At 36.5% G+C, this 13,773-nt stretch overlaps 1 protein-coding gene across 3 annotated transcripts in view; it reads right to left on the bottom strand.

Moving 5' to 3' along the window:
• Positions 1–105: 105 nt before the first annotated feature.
• The window catches only part of Nost (Nostrin), a 227,041-nt gene continuing 213,373 nt past the window's right edge, over positions 106–13,773 (bottom strand). For 2 of the 3 annotated variants that reach the window (XM_069844338.1, XM_069844337.1), the window contains exons 7-13: positions 12,722–12,857; positions 8,850–9,014; positions 7,867–8,019; positions 7,396–7,548; positions 6,875–6,986; positions 4,512–4,706; positions 106–1,436 (exon numbers count right to left, since the gene is read on the bottom strand). In XM_069844338.1, coding sequence (XP_069700439.1) covers positions 1,330–1,436; positions 4,512–4,706; positions 6,875–6,986; positions 7,396–7,548; positions 7,867–8,019; positions 8,850–9,014; positions 12,722–12,857 — 1,021 coding nt within the window. In that variant the 3' untranslated portion in view covers positions 106–1,329. The remainder of the gene's footprint in view (positions 1,437–4,511; positions 4,707–6,874; positions 6,987–7,395; positions 7,549–7,866; positions 8,020–8,849; positions 9,015–12,721; positions 12,858–13,773) is intronic. The other variant, XM_069844339.1, reaches the window with a different exon arrangement.

Here is a 13,773-nt window from a genome sequence, read left to right as displayed (position 1 = left end):
GGAGCAAAGGTATTCCAGAACAGAACAAGTGATGCACCTTGAAAAGAGAAAAAGAAAGAAAGAAAAGATCAAAGGTATAGCTTGATGAAAAGGTTGCAATGGGTTTTATAAAACAAAACAAAAAGTTTTTATTGACTGTATCAATTACAAATATGTTAGAAGCAACACACATTCTGCAGAACTAGTACATCCAAGGATTTATTCACAGTGTTTCCAAAGTACTTTCTGGATTTTCCTTCTGTTGCATTCGATCTGCGACCACTCTTCTTTGTACAAGAGCATCTTAAATACCACGCTCACAACAATTATGTAGTGCTGATGACGAAGTGAACTAACTTAAACCAGCAAAACTAAATGTCCTTTTTGGTAGGACGACCATGAACTGCAGTGAAACAGGACTTATATTAATTCCGGCATGCTTCATATTTCGAAGTCCCAGGGTTCGATTGTCGCTCGTGTATTCATGGCTTTCACTAGTCTCTCCTTGATGACAAAATGTTACTGCTATCAGCTAGTTTCATTCCATGTCGGAGTGTATTACTTTCGTAATTAATATAATTAAATAAAGAAGAATTAATCAACAACGTTTGCAGGATACATTTAGTTTCTTCCATTCTGTTTGCGCTTATTTCCTTTCAAACTATATTTAGTAAGGCACAAAATTATCACACTTTACTTACATTGAATAACTTTTATACACATTTAGCTCAAAACAAGCAATCAAATTATATTCATTCACCTTTCTGTTTATTTTCCTTTGCATTCACTTATTCGTAACACATGCAGATGTAATTATTTACTTCCAAGTTTCTTTGGAGTAGAGTTGCTGTACCGGTATTTCAGTTCTTGAACTCGATGGTGAAACTTGTAATATCAGAAGTGTCTAAAACTCAGTCTTCATTGTTTCAATATGACTGTGTACATCATGTAACAAAACATAGTTACAAATTAAGGCAGTTAACTGTGCAAAAGAGCATAACAACACAATACCAAACTAAAAATTACTTATCCTTCTCTTAAAAATCATATCCTACAATTTCCATGAAAACACACTGTAGCCGTCTCCTTCAAACCTGAAAAGACAGCGTTATGTTGGATCCCAAGTGTTGGCACATTGCGCTCCAGACATTGACCCGTTGACATATTGCACACTGCAACATGGTTATGTCCACAGCAGTCCTACTACACTACAGCAGTTTGCTTCCATCCATCTCGATGTTGCTGGATGGAACAAATGCAAACACACACATATGTGGTTCTCGTACAAATTACCTTCTTTTAGCCTCTTTCTTACGACCAGAAAATAGAGTGATTGATCGAGCACATTTATCAGTCCATCTCTTGCACATATGTTGCAGGGAATATACCCACAACACCGTTCAGTTCTCCGAGCCACCAGCCATCCGCCTGCTTGTCGTGGATCTTGATTACATCACCTGCAGGACAGCAGTTCAATTACTCAGTTTATTACATTGTTTTAAATTGGAAAAAAGCAATATCAGCTTATACAGGATTTGGCAGAATGATCTCCCCAATTAGAAACATAAATAACAAAAGCAACATAGATCCTATTCAACATTTTATTTTACCATCTTACAGAAGAATGTCTGTCATTTTGACATCGCTTTGTTTTAAAGATAATATCGTCCAAATGCTTGTCCTCATGAGCTATACACTACTGCAGCGGTGGCGAAAATGTAATCGTGCGCTGAGCCACTGTGTAACCTGCAACGTGCATAGCACCTATGGAGGGAGGCGGACACCCGAAGCGGAAGTGAAGCAACTGTCTGACTTATTAACGGATTTCCATTTTCCTTACGTCAAGCACTTAAATATAACTTTATACAGTACAAGGCTACAAACTAATGTTTAGTACGTGTAACGAAGAAAGAAATTAACATCACAACCTAAAATTAACTGTCTTCAGAATGTCTCTGCGACAAAGTTTCAAAATCAGGAATTATGTCACTTACTGCCAGTCGTAGTTGATCACGAAGGTATTTGTCTGTCAGTCGTGATCTAAATTTGGTTTTTACTATTTTAATTGTTGAAAATAATTTTTCACAAACGTAAGTTGTAGCGAACATGGCTTCAACAGAGCAAGCGAAAGAACGAAGCTTCGGATATTTATTTTTTGGCAAAGATTTGAAAGTTCAACATTTGTCAAGTCCTTACATCTAGCTTTCATTTGACATCACATAGTAAATCAGCGAGTTCAAATTGAAGAGCTAACCGCATTATTCGTACATCTGCTGAAAAAGGGTCGACGTATAAAGATGATGATGGTGGTGGTGATTATGATGATGATGATGATGATAACAACAATAACACTTAACCTTTTAATGTTTCATCAGTAACATGTAGTATAATGCCGTTTTATGTTATACAACTGTTTTCCTCGTAATACTTGTGAACAAATCATACATTTAATATTCTCATCATATTGACAGGAAAAAAATGCGTCCTCCCATCCTACTTGGAACTTTCGTACATGGTTTCGAGAGAGACATATGCCATTCGCAGGTCAGAGACAAATACAAATGGAACGGAGTTTGACTCCAGTGAGTGAGAGGGTGGGGGTTGGCAGAGGTTAGAAGCTAGCGAAATGCACAGCTATCACTGCGAGCCACAATGTCTCGTGAGTCACGTTCTCGCCACGGCTGCACTACCCAAACAGTGACTATGCGTCCTTCCTCAAACAAGCATGGCTCTATTATTCCAAATTGTGCAACAGCACATCAAACAGTAACACTATTGCTGTAGAGAGGTCGCTGATGCATTTTCTCGAGAGTTTTCTGGGGACAAATATGGGATGTTTTGTTTGTTGACGCAGTCCAACAAATGAAAATGAGCTTAGTCATTACTGAGCACAACAGCATCGCCTGGAACATTTTCCAATATGGTCTGCAAGCATCTTGGCGGTTGAGCCAGTCACGTTACCGAAGTTCCTGAACCACCGTAACTTTGTAGGGACGGAACTTGAGATCTAGATGTGAGATTCGACTGACACTTCGATTAGATATTCCCAATACCAGAGCATGTTTAATGGCTGAACGTTGTGGAGATGTGGTAACAGCTCACCTCACTGCTGCTATATTCTCGGGAGCCTGAACATTGCGATATCTATTGGACGACTTCTATTTGAAAGTTGAACCTTCCGTCTATCATTTCACCCATATCAGTAGGGTTTTCTTATCAGAAATTCTTTTGTGTCGACTTACTCTAAAATGGGTACTAAATTTCCACAGCGTTGCAATCACAGTCACCTTTTTTTTTAAAATGCTCAACTACAAAATGCATGCTGTTCACCTGTCCACGCCATGATGGTAACTGAATTGACAATGGCTTGTGCTGCTCAAAGATGTATGCCACTCAAGTGCAACTATCAAGAAACCTGTATGGTGGTCAATTCAAATCGAGATCATTCTGCCAGACCCTGTATAAAAGAAGTATGGGTTGGACTGTTTGCATTGCCAATGAAATAAAAAAAATTACAACGTTTTTAACGTTACTGGTATACTGGGTGTTCATTTCAAAGTGTGTCATGACGTCACTGTTGATGAGTCAGCGATTTGAAGAGAGTTTCAGCTTTTGTGTCAGAGAAGTTGCCTATTAATCAAGGCGTTCAATCTGAACTTGAGAACGTGTACGGTATAACTTGAACGTCGTAGCAACAGATGGCGGTCTGTACAGTCTGTGTGCTACCATAACCTCCTTCGAACTGTGTTTTGCGCGGCCAAGTCGTACGCAGGGTATTTGTTATCATCGGTTGCGTACGGCAACATTCCACAATACAAATCAAATGCTCCGTATCCATGTTGACCGTCGAAGTTAATGTCAACAAATATGTAAGTAATCGTCTTAACCCTCTCCCCATATCCCGACAGTAAGAAAAAACTCACCTCAATACATGTTTCCAAACAGTTCATATTCCTGCCACTACCGGCGTTACTGTACTTATCGGTAAGTACTCTTCAGAATGAACGCCGTACTTGCTAGACAACTTCTCTGGCACGTAAGTAATACATCTCTGCGGAAGTGTAGGAAGATTGAATTCTCTAGGCTCATCGACTAGCCACATGACGGCATACAGCAAGCCATGACACAATTTGAACTGAACACCCAGTATTTACCTTTGTCTTCAAGTGGAGAAAGGAGTAGGACCGTTAAAAATGATTAAATTCACAGATTGTCTTTGGGCAAGTGCACTAGGCATGTTAGATATCCATGTCATTGAGACTTATAAATGGCAAAATGTTATTATATGAACCTGATCAAGTGGATTAACCATTTCATGTATTCTTCCCCTTTTAATTAATCTGAAAACCTTTGAAATGTCGTAAATTATATAGTAATGAAAACAGTCAATTTGCAACTCTTTTTGAATTCATTTTATTACTTCATTTTAGCCCATTTTCCACTTCACTAACTCACTATGCATACCAAGGAATATTTCCAGTTGGATCCCAGATATGTAGTAGTTCCTCTCAAAGCGTAGATTTTGGACATACCTGGTTGGAGGTTAAGCTCGTCGTACAAATTGGCTGTGTACTCATAGAGGGCACGGCACCGCCCAATGCTGGGAACTGCGTCCACAGGAGGTGCACTGGCACATTCAGAGATGACTGGGCATTGAGTTAGCACGCTGCTTTGGTAATCCTTCTCACTGCCTTGGCTGGAGAACTCGTCTGTACACAGGCGGCGTTCTGGTTAGCATATCCACAACACCACAGTCAGCCTCATGCAACCCCAACAACACCCGACATGCAACACTCAACTTTCAAATATAAAGCCATGTCCACATTAATAAAAATTCTCAAGGGAAAAAAATGGATCTCTCTGCATCATAATCCACAGTTAATTCCCGATTTACCACGAAAATCGTCTGTAGCTGCATTTAGATTGGCAACAAGCCATGATTGTTTGGCCAAAAACCTGCATAGAATTGGAATATATCAGTCCCCTAACTGCCCATTGTGCAACTCAAATCAAGAAATGGATTCGGAACACCAAAAAATCTGTGCTTCAGTGGCTGACCATGATAATATCTTTGAAAAATATTGGAGTGCAAGAGGTCAAATGACTATTGTCAAACGCCTGGCATTAGAAAACAACAACAACATTAATAAAAATTTACGTGGTGTTTTGTATTCTGCGCAAATTTGTGCGTGCTGATAAATTTATGTCATTGTGGTTGTATGCACTGCACATGAATAAAAATGTTTGCCATATTCTTTACTGAAATGCCATTTATCTTTTGGTCCCATAGGATTAGATGGTTTTGGTATTCTTGAATTATTAAAAGTAATACTTTTTTGGGCAAATTCATTGCAATACCTTTTCCCAGCAACAAACCACTCGTGCACAAGGTGTAAATTTTTACTGATGTGGACACGGCTTTAGACAGACAGAGTAAGCTGCGTGCACCAGATCGAAATTGGTACACTTCATCTTGCAAAAGAGTTTCATTCTTTCTATGAGCTGTAGCCAATTAGATCTTAGACTTTGAATTCTTTCTGTCAGATTAAAAATATTTAATTCTGTTCTGATCTCTTCATTATATTTCTTGTCTAATAATGTATAGCCTGCTACTGAACGTAAAAACTTCATTTCAGCTACCTCTATTCTTCTTTTATTTGATCTGTTAAGTGTCCAATTTTCGTAGGCGTATGTCAGCATTGGTACTGCCACTGTTTTATTAAAAATTTTTAACTGTGTGGATTTTAGTATTTTATTTTTCAACCTTCTTCTTATTGTTCCGCACATGTTATAAAATCTATTTAATTTTATGTTTATATCGTTCTTTTGACAGTAAGATACTATAATTTAAAATAAATCACCCTCTATTAAGGCCTATTTAAAACAGTATTATGAAGACCAATGGAAAAGAACAGGTAAAAGTAAAAGGTAAAGGTATCCCCGTAAACATGCCATGAAGGCACTCGGGGGGCATGGAGGTAGAGCCCCATGCTTTCCATGACTTCGGCACTAGAATGAGGTGGTGTGGTCGGCACCATGCTCTGACCGCCTTTTACCCCTGGGAAAGACCTGGTACTCAATTTTATAGGAGGCTGAGTGAACCTCGGGGCGTTCTGAAAGTTTGGCAACGAGAAAAAATCCTGTCGCCACCTGGGATCGAACCCCGGACCTTCCAGTCCGTAGCCAGCTGCTCTACCAACTGAGCTACCCAGCCGCCAATGGAAAAGAACAGAGTGTTATAAATTAATTTTGATCTTGACATATTTAATTCGGAGCATAACTGTTTTGTAACTCAATTAAATTACATAAATAATACTGAGTATGAATGTAGTCTATATAATTTAATCATTAGTGTAAAGAAAGATGTAACATGTTTCGAAAGTATTATGTGCAGCAAAATTTTACATTTATAGTCGCGATGCTGTTATTCCCGGCGTGACTCCTCCTCTTTGCTTACGTCTTAGGAAGTGAAGGCTCTATAAAGTCTAGGTAGGTAGTATCGTTCGCCATTTTTGTTCTTTCGTTGCCGAGCTACCATACGAGGAATCTATTTGCCACACCGTTAAACATTATCATGTCGTAGCTCCTATGATAATAAACCAAACTTACTGTAATTCAGCAAATAATTGAGCGGCAAATAACATCTTCGTGTGCTTTCTGCCAACGCCAACGAAAGAGCCAAAATGGCGGGCGATTATATTAAATATTTATCGAGCCTTAAGAAGTGAATAACGTCTTCCTCAGCGAATCACAAGATGCACACATTTAAATGTAGCCAACCTGCAACGCGATTGGCTGCCGGGAATTAGAGCGACGGGACTATAATTACTAACTTCATTACTAATAAGTCAGAATGCAGAGCTATCTGCTCTGTAAGTCCGCAAATACAACTTACCGAAGTCACTATCAGGCTGCACTGAGTTTCCATCAGCCGTTCCCCTATCTGTCCAATCAGGGGAATCTCCAGCTAACCTGTCTAGGGACTCCTCCCTCACCCATGGGGGAACCTGAACACAAATATAAAACAATTTGAATTGCATACTTTCACTAAGTCACAGCAAGAACTACTTATCAGAAAGCTCGCTCTGAAGATTCATGTAGACTGCACAAAACATAAACCCTTGTTCTCTATCTCTCTTTTTTTTCATTATTTCGACATGAGTAAAGTCAGTCTATTAAGTTATTTCCACCATACCCGAAGTATTCAATCCAATACTTTGAAATTGGTAGCTCTCATGTTGAAAATCTTGATACGAAATTCTTTGTATTGTTACGTCTATGAAGTGTGTAGCAAAATCCATAGAGAACGCTAAGAGGTTCACACTAAACTGATCATTTCGAAAGTTTGAAATTTAACAATGTTGTGAGTGAATTTATACATCTCGGAATTGGATTCAAAAGCACTATGCCGTTTACTTTGAGCACACTCTGCTGCAGGCCTTGTCTGTCCCGTGTCACTTGTATGTGTGCTGCCAGTGGATGTCCACACCGCGCTCGTCCATCAAGCTCCGCAAGTGCACTTTGGACTTTGTACCTCATGGCTTCCAAATATGTGAGCATGGACCTCATCTGCAATACAGGAAACAAATCTGTTCTAAAAATATTCGATTTCTATCAATTCTCCATTTCCAACATTTCGCTGGCAAAAGTACAAAACCTCATAAGCCTTGAGAACATTCTCAGGTCTTTAAGAGGTTTTTCACTTTTGCCAGAGATTTATAAATTATATCAGCGAAATAAAGAGTGTATAAAAGAATGAAGAGAAAAAAAATCCTAAATTTGTGAGTTTCATTTTATAGTAACTTAAAACCAGATTGACCATAAGTTACAGACTCAGTATATTAATATAGTACCATAAGAAATGAATTTCAACTGATAGAAACGTACATGATGAAGCTTCTCTGTGACATTTTGCTGAGAATCTTCTGCTCCGAATGTAGGCGTTTGTTGTAAGGCACGTGCTAAATTTTCAACTCCTTGTTTCCCTCGTCTCTCCCTGTCCAAATCTTGTCGTATCAATTGTAACAGTTTTACTAGTGCCTGAAAGGAAATAAATACCAAACATTACAGAAGCTATTTTTTATTTATCAGACATTAGTACTAGCAGCAGAAGCAGTACCGGTACTGTAGTAAATTATGCTAATATGATATACGTGTATTATCATGTTAAAAATAATATACGAAGGAATATATAGATATTATTATTTTTATTTTTATAGTTCAATATCCAAATTTATTGAGCCCTATTTTACCCGAAGGTATATTAGGGCTGTAATTAAATCATACATATTATAGCCCTGTACAAATACTTAAAAACTTACTTACAAATACATACTGAGTATATTACTAAGTAAAACAAACGTATTACATAAAAGATACGTAGGGCATAAATATACACAGACATTACATAAAATGTATACATATGACTATATAGATGTTAATAGTAAGTTTTTAGTGTGAGCACAGTCAAGTATCATTCCTGTCTTTTATTCAGGAGGTCTGAGGTTTGATCCCATGGGCTGGCTCTTCTGACTTTGTTTTTTCGAGGCGAATGCTGAGATAATATCAATTAAAAAGCCCTGGTTTACAATATCCACTTTTATAAACAGAAATACAAAACACATGGTGTGAACAATGGTGACAGTTAAATATGGCAAGTAACTATGGTTCTATGCCCATTTATTTTTAACTTTCATGACTTGCCTTAGTGATATGCATTTGGGTCTGTGAGTCGCCATTGTGATACAGTGAAAACACTGTTACTTATAAAGTTTCAGTTCTCTGCAGATCATTTGTTACAAATGATTAGTAAGTCTTCAGCATATTCCATTCTTTAAGAACATGACATCAACAGATCTTTATAACTGTACCTGTCGTCTGCGGTCCCTGTTCATTGCTAGGGTGATATGTTCGGCATAAAAGTCAGGAAGAAGCTGTTCTGGAATAGGTTGACCAGTGCCTTTGATGGACACTACCGTCTGAATGTCACGAGCCACATCACAGCTCTCAACTGGTTCTCGAAGTCGTTCTACACCCTACAAAATCAAGCAATGGCAATGATCAAGGAATAACGCATTTTACTGTCATGTAAGAACAGTGACTCTCATTAGTCAAACTATTCTCAATACTGCTACAGCATATTTTATTCTCTTACATGATAGTACAAGAGACAGAAGAGAATAGAAGAGTTGAAAAAAAGTAGAATAGTATTATTTATTTATTTTATTTATTTATTTATTCTGACGAAGTTAAGGCCATCAGGCCTTCTCTTCCACTTAGCCAGAAACAAAAGAAGCTGATACTAGATTAGCCCTGAGCACAAAAATACAAAGGGCTCATATGCCTAACTCTTACACCAAAAGAACGGAGTTTATTTACACAGCCCTGAAATCTTGCCAATTCCAGAAACTGATTTACAATCCCTTGTGGTAGTATTCTGTATGATTATATAATACAATTACAATAATATAATATTCTGAGGTCTAAATCACACTGATAAAATTGCATGTTAGAGTTCCATCATGAAAGTCTCATTCTGTGTTTGTATTCTGTAAGGGTACAATGTTCCATTAGTGAGCCCATTATTATCCTTAAGCTGATACTTTCAGAGCAAGACGTAATTAGTAGTGCCTTAAAAGGATTGCAAAGAATTTTCTTCCCAGAGTTCAGAATATTTTTGTTTTACTATTACATACTTGGATGTACAAATTACTTTTGATCCAGAAGAATTTTCAATTTTTTTTAAGCAAGATAACTAAAAGTATTTTCGTACTAAATGGATTCGAAGTACATACTTTTCAATAATTCACTGGCATTTTCTTCTATTCAATGCTTATCTTTATGTAATTATGACATATGCTATCTAGAAAATACTTTTGAGCTCTACTGTATATTTATGTAAATGATATAAACTGCCAAAATTATACAGACTGTACATCTCGGTCTAATAAACATAATGACATTTTGTTTTTTCTTGTATTTTTGTTTTTAATTCCTAAAATATAATGATTTTGGGATTGATAGTAGTAGTCTAATATTTACTGTTCGAGTAAATGTGATCATCAGGGAACGGATTTATATGGACTAAAAATATATGAAATATGTAAATATATATGTAGTTATTTTTACCAAAATATGGAATTAAATATGGATTTTTACCAAAATATGGAATTAAATATGGACTTTAAATTATAAAAAAATGACTATGTACGTTAAATATTGGTACATTTTAATCAAACTAAACAAAAAATATAATGGACGTACCTTATCTTCCAATGTAGTTTCAACAAAACACAATTTTTATTGTCTGTTACCATAACAATAGGTTACAAACATTTCTTTCAAGTGCTGAAAAGTGAATCTTCTTCTATTGTCTCTGAGGATAGATTTATACTGACTAAAAGAGCGTTCGACGTCACAAGAAGTAACTGGTACATAATTCAATTTCACAATGTCTGCTGGGGATAAGTCCAAGTTAATCTTCACTGTTGATTCACCACTCATCACAGCAACAACCTTTTGTAGTTCTTCATATCCAGGGTTTTTTGAAAGTACAGTGTCCACCTTAGCTCTTACTGCATCTGCAACTTTACCTCTACCACGATTCAGTTGTTCCACAGTACTATTTATAATTTCAAAACTTTCAGATAGTGAAAGGTGCCTATTTTGGAGACTTTTGAGCGTTTTTATGATGCATGAAAATGTATGCTGAATGTGAGCTAAGTCATTCTTCATCACACTTATGTCACAGGTAACTGTTTTCGCAGTATCAATTGAGACTGCATCTTCAGAGTCCAATGCAAGGAGAACATTGTTAATAGAGTCTATATGTTCGGCATAATATTCAACTGCTTCTAGCCATGTACCCCATCTAGTTAAAATTGGCTTTGGTGGCAATGGAATTTCAGGGTACATTTCTTTCAACACGTTAACTCTACTGGGAGCTTTGAGAAATACTTTTTTCACTGATGAAATCAACAAATCTACTTTAGGGAAATTGTCTCTGACCACTTCTGCCACACGATGAAATGCATGCGCCACACAAGTAAAATGAGTCAATTTAGGATATACAACAGATAATGCTTGTCCAGCTTTGACCATATAAGGGGCAGCATCGCTAATAAAGAATAACACATTATCGTACATAATACCCTTTGGCCACAGGATACCCATAGCTTCGTTGAACAGTTTAACTATAGTTTTGTTATTGCACTTTTCTAGAACATCACAATGTAAAAGAATTCGTTCAGAATATTGTTCACTTAACAAACCGATAACTACATTACCAACAAGTCTACCTTCTTTGTCGGGAGTCTCATCAATGGAAACCCAAATTGAACTATCTTTAATTTCATCTCTTATCTTCTGTATTGTCTCATCGTAGATGGATGGAGCATACGTCTTCCTAAGTGTTGACTCATCCGGGATTGTATGTTGAGTATATTTTTCAAGGAATTCCCTGAAGACCTTATTCTTTAGTTTGTAGAGAGGAATATCAGCAGAGATGAGAGAACGGCACAGGTCGATGTTAAACTCAGATCTTACATTCGATGTTGTTGGTTGTGTTAAAAACAATTGTCTCTGCTTGGAATTTAGTTGTTTGTTGGCCTGATGTTTACTAGTTGTAATGTGTTGTTGCACCAGGAACTTTTGTGTAGATGATACTGCACACTGACACAAATTACAAAATAATATTTTATTGTCAGTTGATAAACCATCTTCTTTAAATTCTGAAATGTAACTTGTTAGTTTTGATTTTAAATTGACTGAATGACGTACTTTTGGCATATTTACCGTCTTTATAGTATGATTTACAAAACTGAACCTATGTGTACTCTGACTGGCATTTAACTGTTGAGCTGCACAACTGAAGTCTGTTAAAAATTTTAAATTAAATTAATACAGTTTTGTAACTTACTTTCCCATTGTTGATAGGACTGCTAATTTTCAAATAACTCTGATGTTAAAGGGATTACTGAACATGTGTTTAAATCTCTATTGTTGAAATGTATTTTTAAAAGTTAATGGAATTTTGTTTTGTTTTATTGTTAAACCTAATATAATATGGACTGTTTTATATGAAATATGGAAAATATATGGAAATTAACGAAAATATGTACTAAACTCTAAAATATGGAAAAATATGGAAAATAAAAGTAGGATTTTTCAACCCTACACATTGTGAAACATAAAGATAATGCAAAATATAAATTATATTAGCTTTATAAGTAAATATGTATTTACATATAAATCCTTTCCCTGGTGATCATCATTGCCAATGACCTTCCATCCAACATAAGCTAACATCACCACAATAGAGAGACAACAGAGTACCTTGACTAAGTTTCACCACAGTTGCAATGTATGTGGTGGACGAAGTACGGTAAACAGTGATCGTCTACTGTCATTTCCAAAAAACATTAGACTCACAGGTAACATGGGAAACCACGAAAGTTACAGAAAAATTGTATTAGACTTTTTTTGTTCAGTAATTTATGCTCTATCACCAGTATTTCTTTTTGGCAGTTTATATCATTTACACCCTGTATATAAGACAGTGATCCCATATATGGAATACTGATTGTTTTAGTTCCAAGCCACAGATTTATTAAAGTTTTACATTCATGGCAAAAAATAAGTCTGCACAAAATGACTGCTTGAGTGCTAAAGCAAATTCGCTTAGGGCACCGAAATGGTGAAGACTGGCCCTAAAAACCATGTGAGAACGTGCACTGAATCTTACCTGGATCGTTTTTGGTCCCATCTCCTGAAGGTGCTTGAGATAGCAAGCAGCGAGATCCTTCAGCTGCTGGAGTCGTTCTTCTTCCAGTGCCTGGAAACAGTGGCTGCCCCTGATCACAGCAGTCTCCCACTCCAGCCTGGAATGCAGGGTTAGGAAGTATTGATATGCTGATTAATTAACTAGGTACCTGTGTGAATTACACAGTTTCTATTCTTTTAGATGGATTTTGTCGTGCATATAAATGCATATTTATGCGTAATACTTTAAGAAATCTATTGTAATGTAGCATATTTTAATACTCACCTCATAAGAAATTAAAATATTTAAAAATTCTTGGAAACTGTTTTAAAATGAACTATTTCTGTCGTTTAGAATTAAGACTTAAAACTAACTTAATAACGGGTTAAAAAATCGTTCTATTTTCATGGCTTCAAATCTCTAGTACACATTAGGTTTGTTCCAGCACGGTTCAGAATCGATTCTGAACTGCCTAACTCATGAACAGTAGCTCAATGTACGTACATTCCAACATGACTAGAACCTACTCCGAACCGATACTGAATTCCCAGTTCCCTGTTCCAACATGCTTTGGAACGAGTGAAATTGAAGACATTATTACAAAAACAGCCCTAGTCATTTTTAATGAAATTGTGTTAAGGGTACATTTGCTACTATTTTAAATGTTGATGGACTCCAAAAACGATTCATGTCAGCTGCAATAGCCACAAGGATAAACACTAGTATTACGGAAACAGCTGATATGTGTTGTTCTTTTTATTTTTTATTGTTCTGAAAAATAGCAATTCTGACAAGGGCTGTTTTTGTAATAATGTCTTCAATTGGTTCCCGATTAAGAGCAGGAATGCATGCGCAGATGGTCTAATATGAAGGTATGGTTAAAATGCTTTGAGACTAGGCAGGTTAAAATAAAAAATAGTCCATTATGAGTGATTTGGAAAGTAATAGCGATATATTTTACGAAGGATTAAGTTCGGAGGATGAATATAATTTTAATATGAGAAGAAACTCCGAAGAACGTGAAAGAACAGTTC

This window comes from Periplaneta americana, chromosome 13, assembly GCF_040183065.1.
Source record: "Periplaneta americana isolate PAMFEO1 chromosome 13, P.americana_PAMFEO1_priV1, whole genome shotgun sequence".
NCBI lineage: Eukaryota > Metazoa > Arthropoda > Insecta > Blattodea > Blattidae > Periplaneta > Periplaneta americana.
This window is presented reverse-complemented; position numbering and strand designations above follow the sequence as displayed.